This window comes from Astyanax mexicanus, chromosome 8 (genome assembly GCF_023375975.1).
Source record: "Astyanax mexicanus isolate ESR-SI-001 chromosome 8, AstMex3_surface, whole genome shotgun sequence".
Lineage (NCBI taxonomy): Eukaryota > Metazoa > Chordata > Actinopteri > Characiformes > Acestrorhamphidae > Astyanax > Astyanax mexicanus.
Window position 1 is genome coordinate 32,628,864 of NC_064415.1, and position 15,615 is coordinate 32,644,478.

At 38.0% G+C, this 15,615-nt stretch overlaps 1 protein-coding gene across 4 annotated transcripts in view; it reads left to right on the forward strand.

Annotated features, from left to right (window-relative positions):
* The window catches only part of pde5ab (phosphodiesterase 5A, cGMP-specific, b), a 93,818-nt gene that overhangs the window by 70,201 nt on the left and 8,002 nt on the right, over positions 1 to 15,615 (forward strand). For 3 of the 4 annotated variants that reach the window (XM_049482727.1, XM_049482728.1, XM_049482725.1), the window contains exons 10-16: positions 2,050 to 2,225; positions 5,617 to 5,676; positions 8,608 to 8,754; positions 11,774 to 11,899; positions 12,347 to 12,441; positions 12,605 to 12,692; positions 15,088 to 15,188. In XM_049482727.1, the coding sequence (XP_049338684.1) occupies positions 2,050 to 2,225; positions 5,617 to 5,676; positions 8,608 to 8,754; positions 11,774 to 11,899; positions 12,347 to 12,441; positions 12,605 to 12,692; positions 15,088 to 15,188 (793 nt within the window). The remainder of the gene's footprint in view (positions 1 to 2,049; positions 2,226 to 5,616; positions 5,677 to 8,607; positions 8,755 to 11,773; positions 11,900 to 12,346; positions 12,442 to 12,604; positions 12,693 to 15,087; positions 15,189 to 15,615) is intronic. The other variant, XM_049482726.1, reaches the window with a different exon arrangement.

The window sequence follows — 15,615 nt, forward strand, 5'->3', positions numbered from 1 at the left end:
AGACGAAACATTCCACATTTTGTTCAAGCAACGCCTCATACAATTTCTGCATTGTACAGATGTTTTAAAATCAGGCTGACCAATCAGAGATCAGTTGTTATGGTTACAGACCAGACAAATGAGTATCAAGACGACAGCAGAACAGCTCACCTTGTATAGATCAAATGACAGAAGCTATAAAAACAAGTCTAGACTACAAAAGAGCAGAGGTGGAAAAAAGTACTGAAAAAATGTAATTGAGTAAAAGTACCTTTACTTTGCTAAAAATCTACTCGAGTAAAAGTAAAAAATACTCAATTTAAAATGTAATTTGAGTAAAAGTTACATAGTTACATAGTAAATTAAATTGTTTTTAATTAACTATTTGATGTGGAAGTTTTGAAAGCTGACAGCCGGGGAGAAACAGGCACATTTTGTATTGCATGAAGACGTTATTGCCTGTTATTTTATTTTTTCCCAGCATTTTATTTTTTACTCAGTAATCAGGAGTTTTCCAGTGTAGCAAAGTAAATTACTTGTGTCAAAATGTACTTAAGTAAACGTAAAATTACCTGTTTTAAAAACTACTTTAAAAATAACAAATTAGTAAAAAAAATCTACTCAATTACAGTAACTTGAGTAAATGTAATTAATTACTTTCCACCTCTGTAAAAGAGAAAGATAAAATACAGTGACACAGACTAGGTAGTTATTTAGTTTATTTATTTGTGTTATTTATTTTTTTGGTGCATCCTGATCTGTTCATTTCCACAAATAAACGCAGAATATAGCTTCTCTTGGTAATGAGCACTCGAGTGGACCCTGAGTAAGGTTTTTTTGCCCGAATGTTGATCTTTGATTTTTCTTTTATATCTTTGTCACAGATGTTTCTCCTAAAATTACGAGAAATAGCATGAGACAACATTGAGATCTATACTAAACCTGAACAGGAGACATGCGAGATTAATGAGCTTTTTATCTCATTAGACACATTTGAGCAGCAGAAGACTTATGCTAAATATTCTTTGTCTTTCCATCTAATCTCATTGTTGTCTAGGAGAAACTCCAGAGATATTAAGGAGACCTACTTTTTAATATTTCTTTTTTTCTAGGGAGGAAACTACGGTGGCCGAGAAAGCCCAACGCAGTGCAAATTGAAAAGCGCTGCAAAAGCACAAAACACATCCATCAAAATTACAACACAGGCGCAGCAAATAGAAAAACGCGCTGCAAATAGAAAAACGCGCTGCAAATAGAACCACAACACAACGGAAGTGAGTCACAACACAACGGAATTTTCCCTGGGGACCTTAAAAGATACTGTACCAGCTAAGCTGCGTCTTCAGTAACGTCTCGGACTTCACTATGTGTACAAAGGACACATAAAAGTGGCAAACAAGGCGTTTTGTGAAGCAGAACTTTTAATAATATGCACACAACCGTGGCAATCACAGGTAATAAACATAACTTACTTTTCAGAAGCTTGTTTGCCACTTACTGTCCTTTGTATACAGCTGGTACAGCATCTTTTAAGGTCCCCCGGGAAAATTCCGTTGTGTTGTGACTCACTTCCGTTGTGTTGTGGTTCTATTTGCAGCGCGTTTTTCTATTTGCAGCGCGTTTTTCTATTTGAAGCGCGTTTTTCTATTTGCTGCGCCTGTGTTGTAATTTTGATGGATGTGTTTTGTGCTTTTGCAGCGCTTTTCAATTTGCACTGCGCTGGGCTTTCTCGGCCACCGTAGGAAACAAATTAGGAAATAAAAGAGAGCAAAAGCAGACAGGGAGCAGAGAAAAAGAAAATAAGTGGAAATGTAAATGGAGAACTGTGAAGATTCTATCCCTGTTTACAGAGCACATAAGGCGAAATGTGTCGCACTTGGTGTGAAGGTTTATCTCTGTTAAAAAAATGCAATTGTTTTTGTTTCTGTCCGAAGAAATTTAATTTTGATGCATTTTGATGTTCTCTGAAAATAAGCTTAAAACAAATTAGCAGATGTTACCTATATTTAATGCTTTAAAAACTTAGAGAAATTACACTTTTAACTTGTTTTATTTTCCTGTCTTGTGAAGGTGTCTGCCAGTTGGTCAACAAAATGGACGAAGCCACAGGTCAGGTAAAGGCCTTTAACCGGAATGATGAGCAGTTTCTAGAGGCCTTCGCAATCTTTTGTGGGCTGGGCATCCAGAACACGCAGATGTATGAGACGGTGGAGAGGGCCATGGCCAAGCAGGAAGTCACACTTGAGGTCTGTCTGATTGTTTGTTTTTTTCCTATTACAAAGACAATGAAAAACCCATTTAAGGGACCAGCTAGGTTTGAAGAAGTGTTTCAGCAAAGTTAAGGTATCTTGAGGTATTTCATCAGATTGCAAAATTAATTCTGTGGAAATGGATGAAAATAAAAAAGGTATTTTCAGCAACAGCTGGAAATGTTTTTAATTTTGCAATCAGTTCCCCTATCCTACCTACTGAAGTGTACTTGTCAGTCGATTTATCGACTTCAATTCAAGATGGTGGCATCTGGAGAACTACCTATACAAATAGTCTCTTTTAATACACTCCCTGTGCACTTTTTCAAGACTCCGTTTTAAAGTCAGGGCCCTCAGGATTCTACTAATGAAGTGTGGAGCTAATTTGAGCTTATTAATGGTGTAAAAATAGTAATTTCTTTGCATGGGCAACACTATGCCCCTATCACTAGCATTTTAAGCCTTTTGGGAGCTTTGGCTAAAAGAGCTGCATTTCAGAATGCTGGAAGTCAATGGAGGTGGGATGTTTGACAAAAGTATTGTACTTGTTATCATGTTTTACTTTACCCCAAGTATATCTCACACCAGAGTTCTCCTTTAATGTTTTGTACTGCACTCTGCCATCTTGCATGCACAATGCTGTGTGAACAGTTCCTGGCAAAACGAAGCATGGGTAGGGTCAATGTTTTTACAAGGCAGGACCAATGTGATTAATATATTAAGAACATATATATATATATATATATATATATATATATATATATATATATATATATATATATATATATATATATATATATATATATATATATATATATATTATATTATATTATATTATAATTAATATATTTTATACATTTATCCAAACTGACTATGAAAAAAACACATTCAGAGAGTCTGTGACCTTCATTCTCTCCTCAGGACAAATTTACTCCACTATACCTTAGAAATCTTATAGATAGAATTTGGTTGCTTACTGCTATATTTATGTTTAAATTTTAAATGCTTGTGTTTGCTTTGGGTCATTGTCCTGTTGCATGATCAAACTGTACTTCAGATTTTAATTTCCCTGAGGGAACCTCCCAAAGGGATCAATAAAGATCTATCTATCTATCTATCTATCTATCTATCTATCTATCTATCTATCTATCTATCTATCTATCTATCTATCTATCTATCTATCTATCTATCTATCTATCTATCTATCTATCTATCTATCTATCTATCAAACTGTACTACTAGTTCATCCAGTTCATCAGTTCCCACAGTGGTAGCAAGGCATTCAGGACCTTATGCTGCAAGGCATCCTCGAACCATTGCACTACCTCCACCATGCTTTAGAGAGAGTATGTTAGAGGGTTCCTATTCTAAAAAGCAGTGTAACGATTTCTCCAGACATAACGGAGCACAAGATGATCCCTTCAGCTTGGTGGATGATACAATTTGTAACCTAATACAGATGAACTCATTTTCTAGGTGATGCTGAAGTTTTTATCCAAGTCTAATAATGTTATTCTCTTTGTATAGAAATGATAGACACATTATTCTATGTACTGTTTCAGCCCTGTTCTCACACTTCCATTCAAAGGCAGCTCACTCCAGGCTAGATGCCTCCTGTTTCCTCTGGTCTGTCCATTCTGGAGCTGTCACAGTCAGAGGGGCCGTCATGACAGGCACTCTTCTGCAGCTGACAGGATGGCAGCACCTCATTTCAAGCCTTTCCCCTCTCCGACAGAGTTTCTCATTCACACCCCTCCTCTCACAGTGCCTCCGTGTTACTAATGATTCCTAGGAGAGCAGTGTGAGAATTAAAATCACAGAGTTAGCCTCAAAGGATGCTGAGCTGAGAAACTGGGTTATTTACACCTTGAAAATGTTGTCTGTCTGAGCATGCTAGAAAGCAGACGACAACTTGCTGTGACTCAAAAAGCAGCATGAACAACTGTGATTTAGTAGCACTACCAGACATCCCATGTTTTATTAAATAAAAATTTTAGGGAGGTACCCCCTGGATGTGGACTTGAACCCCCCCTCCCAATCTCCTGGCCCCCCACCCCAAGAAAAAAACCTCGCACACACCAAAAGGATACCAAAGAACAATAGAACTTCGCCCTTTGGCTATTTTACAGCTCTGGAAAAAAATAAGACACCACTTAAAAATGATGAGTTTCTTTGATTTTACCACATTGAAAACCTCTGGAATATAATCAAGTGAAAGATTGATGATCACAAGCCATCAAACCAAGCTGAACTGCTTGAATTTTTGCACCAGGAGTGGCATAAAGTTATCCAAAAGCGGTGTGTAAGACTGGTGGAGGAGAACATGCCAATATGCTTGAAAACTGTGATTTAAAACCAGGGGTTTTCCACCAAATATTGATTTCTGAACTCTTAAAACTTTTTGAATATGAACTTGTTTTCTTTGCCTTATTTAAGGTCTAAAAGCTCTGCATCTTTTTCTGTTATTTCAGCCATTTCTCATTTTCTGCAAATAAATGCTTTAAATGACAATATTTTTATATGGAAAATGGGAGAAATGTTGTTTGTAGTTTAAAGAATAAAACAACAATGTTCATTTTACTCAAACATAAACCTATAAATAAAAGCAAAATCAGAGAAACTGATTCAGAAACTGAAGTGAGCTCTTTATTTCTTCAGACCTGTATATATAGTCACATTACCTCAACCTGTCTTTTGCAATCATTTACTAATTTAGTCCACCTTTGGGCAATGCAAAAATCACTATAACAAACTGTACAGCGGGCAAGACTTTCATTGTTTTTCACACATGGATATACTTTAGAGTAGTCAGAGGTGAAATGAGTTTTGATGGAAGACATGATGCTCCTCCTCTTACTCACTGAACTCACCCATCCAGAAGAGGGAGAAAAAAAAAACGCTGCCCGCCCACACTAAAGACTGATTTTACTGACTTACAGACTCTTTGCAGAGAACAGGCCAATCAGAACTATTTCTGTTTTGCTTGGTCCACTCGTTCTAGATGCATTGCAGAACAAAATTTTGTAATAAGACACATAATATAAGAACACTGTATAAATAAATATAGAAAAAGCATTATATAGCACTATATCCCACTGTGGATTTTTGCACAATTTTATAGCATTTTATATTGCACTAATATATTGCATCTTAGGTAGTGAATAATTATCTTAAGACTTAAGTGGTGTTCAGTAGGCTAATGGCAGTTGGATAAAAAACTGTCACAGAATATTGTGGTTCTAAATGTTACATTAGTAACATCTGTAATGTTAACTTGAGATAAATAGCTATCAGTTTAATATTAATTGATTTCCCAAGGCAATTCAAAACAAAACGTTCTGCTTATCATGTATGTGCATGTGTTTGTATGTGTGTCTGTGTTCTTCAGGTTCTTTCTTATCATGCCTCCGCTGCAGAGGAGGAGACACGGGCGCTCCAGGTAACTGCGGTAAATTACATTTTATTCATTTATCTCTTCCCACAATCCACTAAATCTGCATTCGAACTTCACCAAGAGCAGCAGTAAATCGGTTTGTAAGCAGACCCGTTGCAACGGGGCAAGCAAACCAATCAATTGCCTAGTGACCTGAGCTGGACTTACAACAGACTTTGTAAGCACCCCTTTGGTCAATGCAATTCTACCAAGATAATCTATCTCCCAAATGAGGTGTAGGAATAATCTGTGATAATTCTGTGCATCATATAACTAAACTGGAACATTTATATCTAAAGTATCTATGCAGGCCATTTTGCTTGGGCCCCTAAATGATTAGAAACAGCCTTGCTTCAAAGGGATTGGAGACATTTTAACATAGAATGAATTTTATTGGTATTTATTAAATGTTAGAGTTTGTTGTGGGTGCCATGGTGGACTTCCAGTACTGGGGTCCTGGATTCAAGTTCCTATCTGGGTGGAGTTTTCCTGTTTTTCTGTTTTCCTCGTGTCGGTGTGGGTTTCCTCCAGGGACTCCAGTTTCCTCCTACATGGAGATAACGTAAATTGGATGAATTGGATACTCTTAATTGCCAAGAAAAATTGTATACTCAAAATTTTCTTGGCATAAGGGTTTAAGTATGTACGTATGTGAATATATGTATGACTGAATACCTAAATATTAAAATGCCTTTAAAATGTGCTGGGTCAACTCCTCAGTCCCCAATGTAGTCCTCCATGAGTACTGTCATTTCTGGTTGTCTGTCTGGTCTGGTCTCTTCTCAGTGGTCTGTGTGGATAAGTTCTGAATGTAAACGTGATTGCAAAGCATCCTTGTGTGTTTAGAACGGCACTTTAAATTGCTTTTTGACAACTACATATGAAGTATGTAATCTTGGTTGGAGCTTGGTTAGGCTGTTTACACTGCTGTTATTTTAACTGAAGATGAAACATTGATTTCCTTTGATGGTGCACCATAAAAAATCAAAAAGATCACTGTGTTGGCTCTCGGTAGCATAACATAGCCTTTAGAACTGTAATTATTCCTTAGTCTTTCCACATGAAGGGATTGCAGTAGAGTCTGCTGAGTTAGCTTTAAGCCTAGCACCACTAGGTAGAGCTTCGTCCAGCCTCCCCACATTGTGCAGCAATCCTTTGGCTGTCTTCCAGTCAGCCCTTCTTTAAAAGATGTTTCACCTGAACTGCTAGTGTCCTCAGACTGTCCTTAACTATAAGAGAAAGTCAATCTAAAAAAAAAAAACTTTAATTAGTGGGTTGGGTGTATATGAAATTTAGGGGGCGTGAGATAAAAGTAAAACAGAATTTTATGGCCTGTTTTACAAGACAACATGTTTTCCATGGTAGGGCACAACTGACTAGGGTCAGGTGACCAATGGAAAGCATTCAGCAAGGCCACATCACTAGAAAACAGAACAGAGGAGGTATGGCATGCTATACTGCAGACTCACAAGAGAAAAGGGGGCAGTGGATGAAGTGGGAGAGCATAGAGAAGAGCAGAATCAGTTACAGAAGTCACATGCAAGTCATATCAAAAGGTTCTTATGATGATGTCTTGGGCAATGGGTAGGTGAAGAACCAAGCTGTAAGTTGTAAGAGCTGGCCATGGAACATTAAAACACATTTTGCCACCATGTAAGAAGTGCTTGTCGCAGGGTCACTACATGTGGCGGCATAATCAGGTACTGTGGTCTCTAGCACATGTACTTAGAGGTTAACAACATGCCCATCATTGTTAGTGGCAGCAGAGCAATTAGATTTGTGTGTGAGGGACATAGTAATGGAGAACCAGTGCAGGGATCAAATATTGGTAAATGGACTGATGCACTAGATTGGAAGTTGCTGACAAATGTGGGCAGTAAACTAAAGGTCCCTGGCTTGATATTGTGTTATATATGGAAAGCAAACAGATTTGTGTTTGAGAATCACTGAGTTATATGAATCCATTGTTCTCTCTAGTGCTTTGTCATAATACAGATTGGATCGCTGATTCTGCTTGAATGTAAGGGTGTCTTGGTTATGTCTGCGTACAGTGAAGCTGAAGGCCATTTCTCCTGAGGATGGAAATAAACCGGGAGCCTAGGGAGACTGAGTGCAGCACAGACAGGATTTATAGCCATGAAAGCCCCAGCTCTCTGTTAGAGAGACAAGCCGAGCACAGCTAAAAGCTCATCCTGTGCGCCCCAAACAATGCTGATCACAGCTCATTGATTATTAATGCCTGATAGACAGAGATCCCTGGTGTTGGAGGATGATAGTCTGTTTATGTAGTCTGTGTATGTGTGTGTGTGTGTGTGTGTGTTTGTGTGTGTGTGGGTGCGTGTGCAGCATAGAAAAAAAAAATGTAATATATTTTCCTAACAATTTTTTTTGGACTATAAGACCCACTTAAAATCCTGTAATTTTCTTAAAAATCGACAGTGTGCCTTACAATTTGGTGCCCCTTATGTATTAATTCTACCAGTCTTATTAAGGAGCACTAAAGCCACTCCGCTGAAATACAGCGTTATAAGGGTGATAGCCAGAACATTTAGGGTTCCTCAGTCTAGTGCTATCTGGCATCATTTGCATCCCGCTAGCGCTGAATTTAGTGGCTAATGCTAGTGCTGCTGCACCCAGCATTAGTTCTGGAGAAACTTAAGTGAAAACTCACACTTTTACGCAATCTGTGTAGATTATCATCCAGCACTTAGAAAGAAAAGGTTTTTTTTTTTAAGTATTACACTTTTGTTTACTTAGGCGCTTCCCCTAGCTTCCCTATTAGAAGTCGTTGAATGCACCTTATAATCCAGTGCGTCTTATATATAAAAATAGACCAGAAAATAGACTTTTTTTGATAGTGCGCCTTATAGTCCGAAAAATACATAAATAAAGTCACACATTCATGTTTTAATCCTAAAGTCCCTCTTTTTTATCTCTTTTTAATAGGCAGCCACTGTTCCCTCAGCTCAGTCTCTGAGACTGATGGACTTCAGCTTCAGTGACTTTGACCTCTCAGATGCTGAGACCACCCAGGCTGCCATCCGCATGTTTGTGGACCTCAAGCTTGTGCAGAACTTCCAGATGAAGTACAAGGTACTTTGTGCTCACTTTGATGGGTTCAGGACCATTTACACTAACTGGGAAATAAAAGAGAAGCAAACACACACAGCAGGACACGAAACACCAATATGCAAAAAGCTCGTAAAAATAGAAATGCCAAAAATGCTTATTTATAAATTGATCTTCCTATTTTCCACCCATGAAACGGACAGGCTTTTGCCAAAAAAGCTGATGGCATATGTACAGGTTCAGCAAGCTGGAAAAACGTAGCATAATTTCATAGTTTTATAGCTATGGTAAAATATTTTCTTTTATTAGGTATAGATGAAACTCAGGCCTAATCCCATTTCTAACTTGTACCCCTACCCCTTGTTTTCAGAGTTTCAAGGGTAAGGGGTGAAATCCTCCCTCTAAGAATTGGTTCAACCTTTATTCACCCAATACAGATATAACTATAGCAGTGCAGTGCTAAAATTCAGCAACATAGCTGCTGTTTAAGTAGTTAACTTTAGGGAATCGTATGTCTTTAGAAAGGGGGAAGATGGGGTTGCAATTAATTATTATTATTGTCCATTTCTTAATTCCTCTGTGAGGGAACGAGGGACGAACTCCTAGTTATTGTACGAAGAAAAGGACCATAAAACATTAAAATATACATTAAACTATGGTAATTTACAGCTCTCAAAAAATAAGAGACCACTTAAAAATGTTAAGTTTCTTTGATTTTACCAAATTGAAAACCTCTGAAATATAATCAAGAGGAAGATTATTGATCACAAGCCATCCAACTAAAATGAACTGCTTAGATTTCTGCACCAGGAGTGCAGGCATAAAGTTATCCAAAAGCAGTGTGTAAGACTGGTGGAGGAAAACATGTCAAGATGCATGAAAACTGTGATTATAAACCCGTTTTTTTTTTTTTTATATTGATTTCTGAACTCCTAAATCTTTATAAATATGATTTTTTTATAGCATTATTTCAGGTTTTAAAGGTCTGCATCTTTTTTGTTATTTCAGCCATTTCCCATTTTCTGCAAATAAATGCTCTTAATGATAATATTTTTATTTGGAATTTGGGAGAAATGTTGTTCGTAGTTTATAGAATAAAATCACAATGTTCAATTTACTCAAACATATAACTCTAAATAGCAAATTCAGAGAAACTGATTCAAAAACTAAAGTGGTCTTTGGTCGATTATGTCAACTATCTTGCCAGTGATTCTCATAGCCATCTCAATCAAGAGCTGAGTCAGCGCCGAGCACTCAAAACCCGAAGAAAACAACAAAACAGCAGTAATCAGCCCTTTAATCAGGCATTTAAATAGCTTTTTTTGCGCGAAACTGGGTTGGACTGAGCTTTCGACACGTGTGTTTACAAGCACGTGCCAAACCATGTGGATGGAGGCCATGCGGTTACCTTGTGTTTACTCCTGCCGCCCCCTCATGCTCCTCCTCCCCTGCGCGCTTCTGGCACAGGCAGCAGCAGCCTGTCACTTACACAGACACAGAGACAACGCTGTGTATCTACTTCTTATGTCAAGAATCAAAACATTGCAACATGACGAGTTTGATTGCTCATGCGCACATCGCGATGACGATGCTTTAGCGATATATCGGACAGCCCTACTCTAACTGACTAGACACAAAATAGGCAGGTACAGGATTTAATAGGCAGGTATGAATGCCAGACATATTGAATACATATAAATAATCTGTATTTATATCCAGATTATCCAGGCTGACTGATAGTATATTCTTACTAACAAACAGATCCCTGGACTTTCTCCTTTAATTTGCTCCATAATTGCCAGACGAAGTCCTTGGTGCCGACCATCTGACTATACTTACAGTGGAAATCTCTTACAGTGAAACTCTGTGCTCGGCGCTCTTGAACAAGCTCCTTTTATGGGCCTTGATGCCAGGAGACAGAGGGTCACAAAGACAGGCTTTTTATTGATTTCCTAAGCAGCACTTACCCCGCTCTTGAGTGAGGAAAAGCAGGAGCTCTCTGACCACCCTGGCCTTACGTCCATATCAATCACACGCAGCTCAGTCACCGGTGACCGGCCACCCGCTGAGAGCCATAAATATACCAACTCACCCAAAAACTTAACTGAGCTTCTGCTGTTCTAGGTTCTTTCCACTGACATCTTGAGTTTAACAGTTTTTTTTTTAATTATCTGTTATCAATAGTAAAAGTACTATCAGTATTGTAAATAGTAATATTCTATAAATACTAAAATATATTGTAAATAGTATACCATTTTAATTTCTAAAATAAACAAGAACCAGGCAAGGACCTGGAAAGAACCACTATGAATATTGATGAATGCTGAGCTAAATCTGTACAAGGACATGCCAATTATAAAGTATTACCTCAAGAGACAGTCTAGGAACATCCACACCTGTATAGGTTATAAGGTGTTGTCTTGTGAGTGAGATTGAACACTGGTCAGTGTGCTCATGGCAAGGTTTAAGTGGTGTGGGCACTTAAAGAGGCCCCACACACATATCCCACAGATCAGTGCCATGGTATTTAGATTATATGGATTGGGACATAAAGTCAAATTTTAAGGGACATTATGCTAGTTCCTTCCCCATAATATATATAACATGGCAATGCATTATCGACCTGAACAGAAGGTGATTTCTTTTTATTATACCTACCATGTATTTTTAAATGGTTGACTGGGTGACTGATGGTTAAATTCCAATTGCATAAGCTGCTGTTCCATTCATGCTAGGGATTAATAAGTAGTGACCCAATTTATTCCGATAATAAACAGTAAAAATGCTAATGTCATCATTGCATTGATTTTCTCACTCTCCCTCAGAGATAAAAAGGGCTAAACGATTGATAAAGTAAATTAATTAGATTATACATTTTCTTGGTTTTAAATTGAATTGTAAGAGTCCGCAAATTAAATTGATCTTTTTTTCATCAAGGATGGAAAATTAGCCACCACTAATTTGGTTAATTGTTTTTTTTTTTATGATCTCACATGGTTTTCTGCATGCTTTTAGCTGGTTCTTGTCTGTTTGCTATTTTCAGAGCCTGTGTCAGTGGATATTAAGCGTGAAGAAGAACTACAGGAAGAACGTGGCCTATCATAACTGGCGGCATGCCTTCAACACTGCGCAGTGCATGTTCGCCATACTCAGATCTGGCAGATTACAGGTCAGTGAAGCTTATAATTAATAAAACAGTTAACACTGTCCTCTTTGTAGTACAGTACCCCAGTACCACAGCATGTCAGACAGCTGTTCACTACAGAAACTTAAGACATTTCTGTGTTAATGATGGGTGTTAAAGGTACATGTTTTAAATCCTTAATCATCTTGCATACCTAATTCTAAAATTAACATTAAATCTTGTCATCAATAGTATTCATTATTAGGGGTATATGTACATACTGTTTATAAAGACCACATTTTTAATACCTGACTTTTAGATTACAAAAGTAACAAAACTATCAGTCCTCAGCATCAGCTTTATAACCAATCAAACATCAGGGTCATTTGGAAGTAGCAAGTAATGTCAGTTGCCATTGTAAAAGAAATAGCTAAGTCACTGGCTGATAAATAATTACCCTTAAAAAGAATAATTTTATGTTCTAATCGACAGAATAACATGAGTGACTTGGAGATTTTGGCCCTGATGATTGCAACACTGAGTCACGATTTGGACCACAGAGGTGTCAACAACTCATTCATCAAGAGGTTTGTTTGGATTAGCACATTTTATTTGGTGTCGTATTTGATAAAGATCTCTGCTGTTGTGCTGTGCTTGATTTGTGCGCTTTGGCAATAGTTGAGGACGCACAGAAATAGCAAACTAAACAGAGAAGAATAAAACATCTCTAACAGCCCATTGTGTAAACAGGAGTGACCATCCTCTGGCCCAGCTCTACTGCCACTCCATTATGGAGCATCACCACTTCGACCAGTGCCTCATGATTCTCAACAGTCCTGTAAGTACCACTTATTTCAGACGTAATGATGAGAAATGGAAAAATTCTCTATGCTGTCAATTGCTATATAGAGAAGCCTGGTGGATAACAGACAATTTTGGATCTTTTACAAGCAACAGGCCTGAGCAGTAGCCTGCTGACATATTTTTAGGGCTGCAACTAATTTATGTCCATAGCTGTTTAGTTGTGATTTTGATTAGTTGATGAATCAGGGACAGATCAAGTGTAATAACTTAAATTTTGCTTTAAAAAAAATGTAATCCTTTTTCAAATTCTACATGATCGTCTAAATATTTTTGAATCGAATACACTCATAATTTAATTTCCCTGTGTGAGGGAAGGATGGAGCATGAGGTCGACAGGCGGATTGGCGGAGCATCTCCTGTGTTGCAGATTCTGAGTCTGTCTGTTGTAGGAAAGAGAGAGCTGAGCCAGAAGGCAAAGCTCTCTGTTTACTTGTCGATCTATGTACCAACCCCACCTATGGCCACAAACTTTGGGTAGTAAACGTAAGAATGGGGTCGCGAATACAAGTGACAGCATGTCCGGACTCTCCATTAGAGACAGGGTGAGGAGTTCGGTTATCCAGGTGGGGCTCAGAATAGAGCCACTGCTCCTCCACATTGAGATGAACCAGATTAGGTTGTCCAGGCATCTGGTCAAGATACTTCCTAAACGCCCCCTGGTGAGGTGTTTCGGGCATGTCCGACTGGAAGGAGACCCTGGGAAAGACTCTCTCGGCTGGCTTGGGAACATCTTTGGGTACACTCAAAAGAGCTTGGAAAGGTAGCTGGGGAAAGGGGGGGTTTAGACCTCTTTGCTTAGGCTGCTGCTGCCCCCAGATAAGCAGTAGATGGTGATGGATCTTTGAATAGATAAAAAATAACATTAAGTGGATTAATGTGCAGTTCAAACAGCAAAGCAATGGTGTAAAACACACTATAACCACCACCTTTACTAAAATGCCTTGTCTCTTTCGCAGTGCACATAACTAAGTTCAGCCAGAGCACGGCTACAAATATAAATATATAAAACAGTATATACAGAAAAGTTAAGATGAGTAAGGTTAACTTTATTAAATATTATAAAATCTGAAGGATAGGTTAAGGTTTTGGTGTGCTGTTTCCATGATTTGAGAGTGAAACTAATGTCAGTTAGTCAGTGTTTAAACGGCCTTAAAAAATTCTATTTCATTACCAGTCATTGTCTGGGGGCCCCAGGCCAGCTCAGGGCCCCAGGCAGTTGCTTGGTTTGCCTGTCCTGTTGCAACAGGCCTGCAGTGTAGGTGGTGATTCTGGCTGAAATCCTGTCGCCAACCCTGCCAGTCAGGAAGTCCAGAAGCCAGTTGCAAAAGGTGGAGTGCAGGACGAGTATGGACAGTTTATTATTGAGTTCGTGTGGAATGACCATATTAAAAGCAGAGCTATAGTCCACTAAAAGCATCCTGATGTAGTAAAATGTCCTTATACCTGAGTGGGGAAGGTTGGTTGTTAGTTGTGTAGTTTAATTTAGACAAATATGTAGCCTAACCTTCAACCAACAGAATTTATTGTATTTGCTGAAGCGAAACAGAGATAACAATTAACCAGAGCACTATATTTTTAATCTTTTATTACAGAGCCAGCAATTACACACCATGGAAAAGTTTGTGATATGCTTATGCAAGACATCCAAGAGCATTGAATTTTATACATTGACAGCAAAGCCTTTAGAAGTGATGTTAAATTGCAGATACAGCTCTGGAAAAAAATAGGAAACCACTTAAGTTTCTGAATCAGTTTCTCTGATTTTGCTATTTATAGGTATATATTTGAGTACAATTGACATTGTTGTTTTATTGTATAAACTACAGACAACATTTCAAATAATAAATGTTGTCATTTAGAGCATTTATTTACAGAAAATGAGAAATGGCTGAAATAACAAAAAAGATGCAGAGCTTTCAGACCTCAAATAATGTAAACAAAACAAGTTCACATTCATAAAGTTTTAATAGTTCAGAAATAAATATTTGGGGGAATAACCCTGGTTTTTAATCACAGTTTTTATGCATCTTGGCATGTTCTCCTCCACCAGTCTTACACATTGCTTTTGAATAACTTTATGCCACTCCTGGTGCAGAAATTCAAGCAGTTCAGTTTGGTTTGACGGCTTGTGATCATCCATCTTCCTCTTGATTATATTCCAGAGGTTTTCAATTTGGTAAAATCAAAGAAACTCTTCATTTTTTAAGTGATAAGTTTAATTAAAACTGCATATTACCGATTTACTAAAGCAGTGAAGGACATTGGTTGGTTTCTTGAACTACTCAATACAATTGCATTGAATGAATGCTTGTGTTTTACATGTTATGTTTCGTAAATGTTAACAATGTTTCTCCATTCTGTTTGTTAAGGGCAGTCAAATTCTAAGCAGCCTTTCTCTGGAGGAGTACAAAACCACGCTGAAGATGATCGAGAAGGCTATCTTGGCCACTGACCTGGCCGTCTACATGAAGTAGGTACCAGCTACCAGCCATATTTAAGGAATTAAGCATCAGAAGTGTTTTAAGAACTCAGCAGAGGTTTAAATTAATTCTAATTGACTTCACACAGCAATTATAAAGCGCCAAGTCATGTAGCAAGCCGGGGCATGTTTGTGCCCACTTCTGTGCCCTTTGGGTACTTATGACTCATGACAAAAGACATAGAAAAGTCTGGCAGAGCTGAAGTCACAAACAAAGAAATCATTTGATCTCATACAATTTTTGTCCCTGGTTTTATTTCACTGTAAATCAAACTCCAGGAACTGTATTACACAGTTTCCTGGAGCAGTATCAAATATTGAAATCTTTAAATGTCTTATGGTTTTTATCAGTAGTCGGTCTGAGTGTGAGTAGGCTGTGGGAATAACTATGAGAATAACTGGCACTTTGTTTTCCACC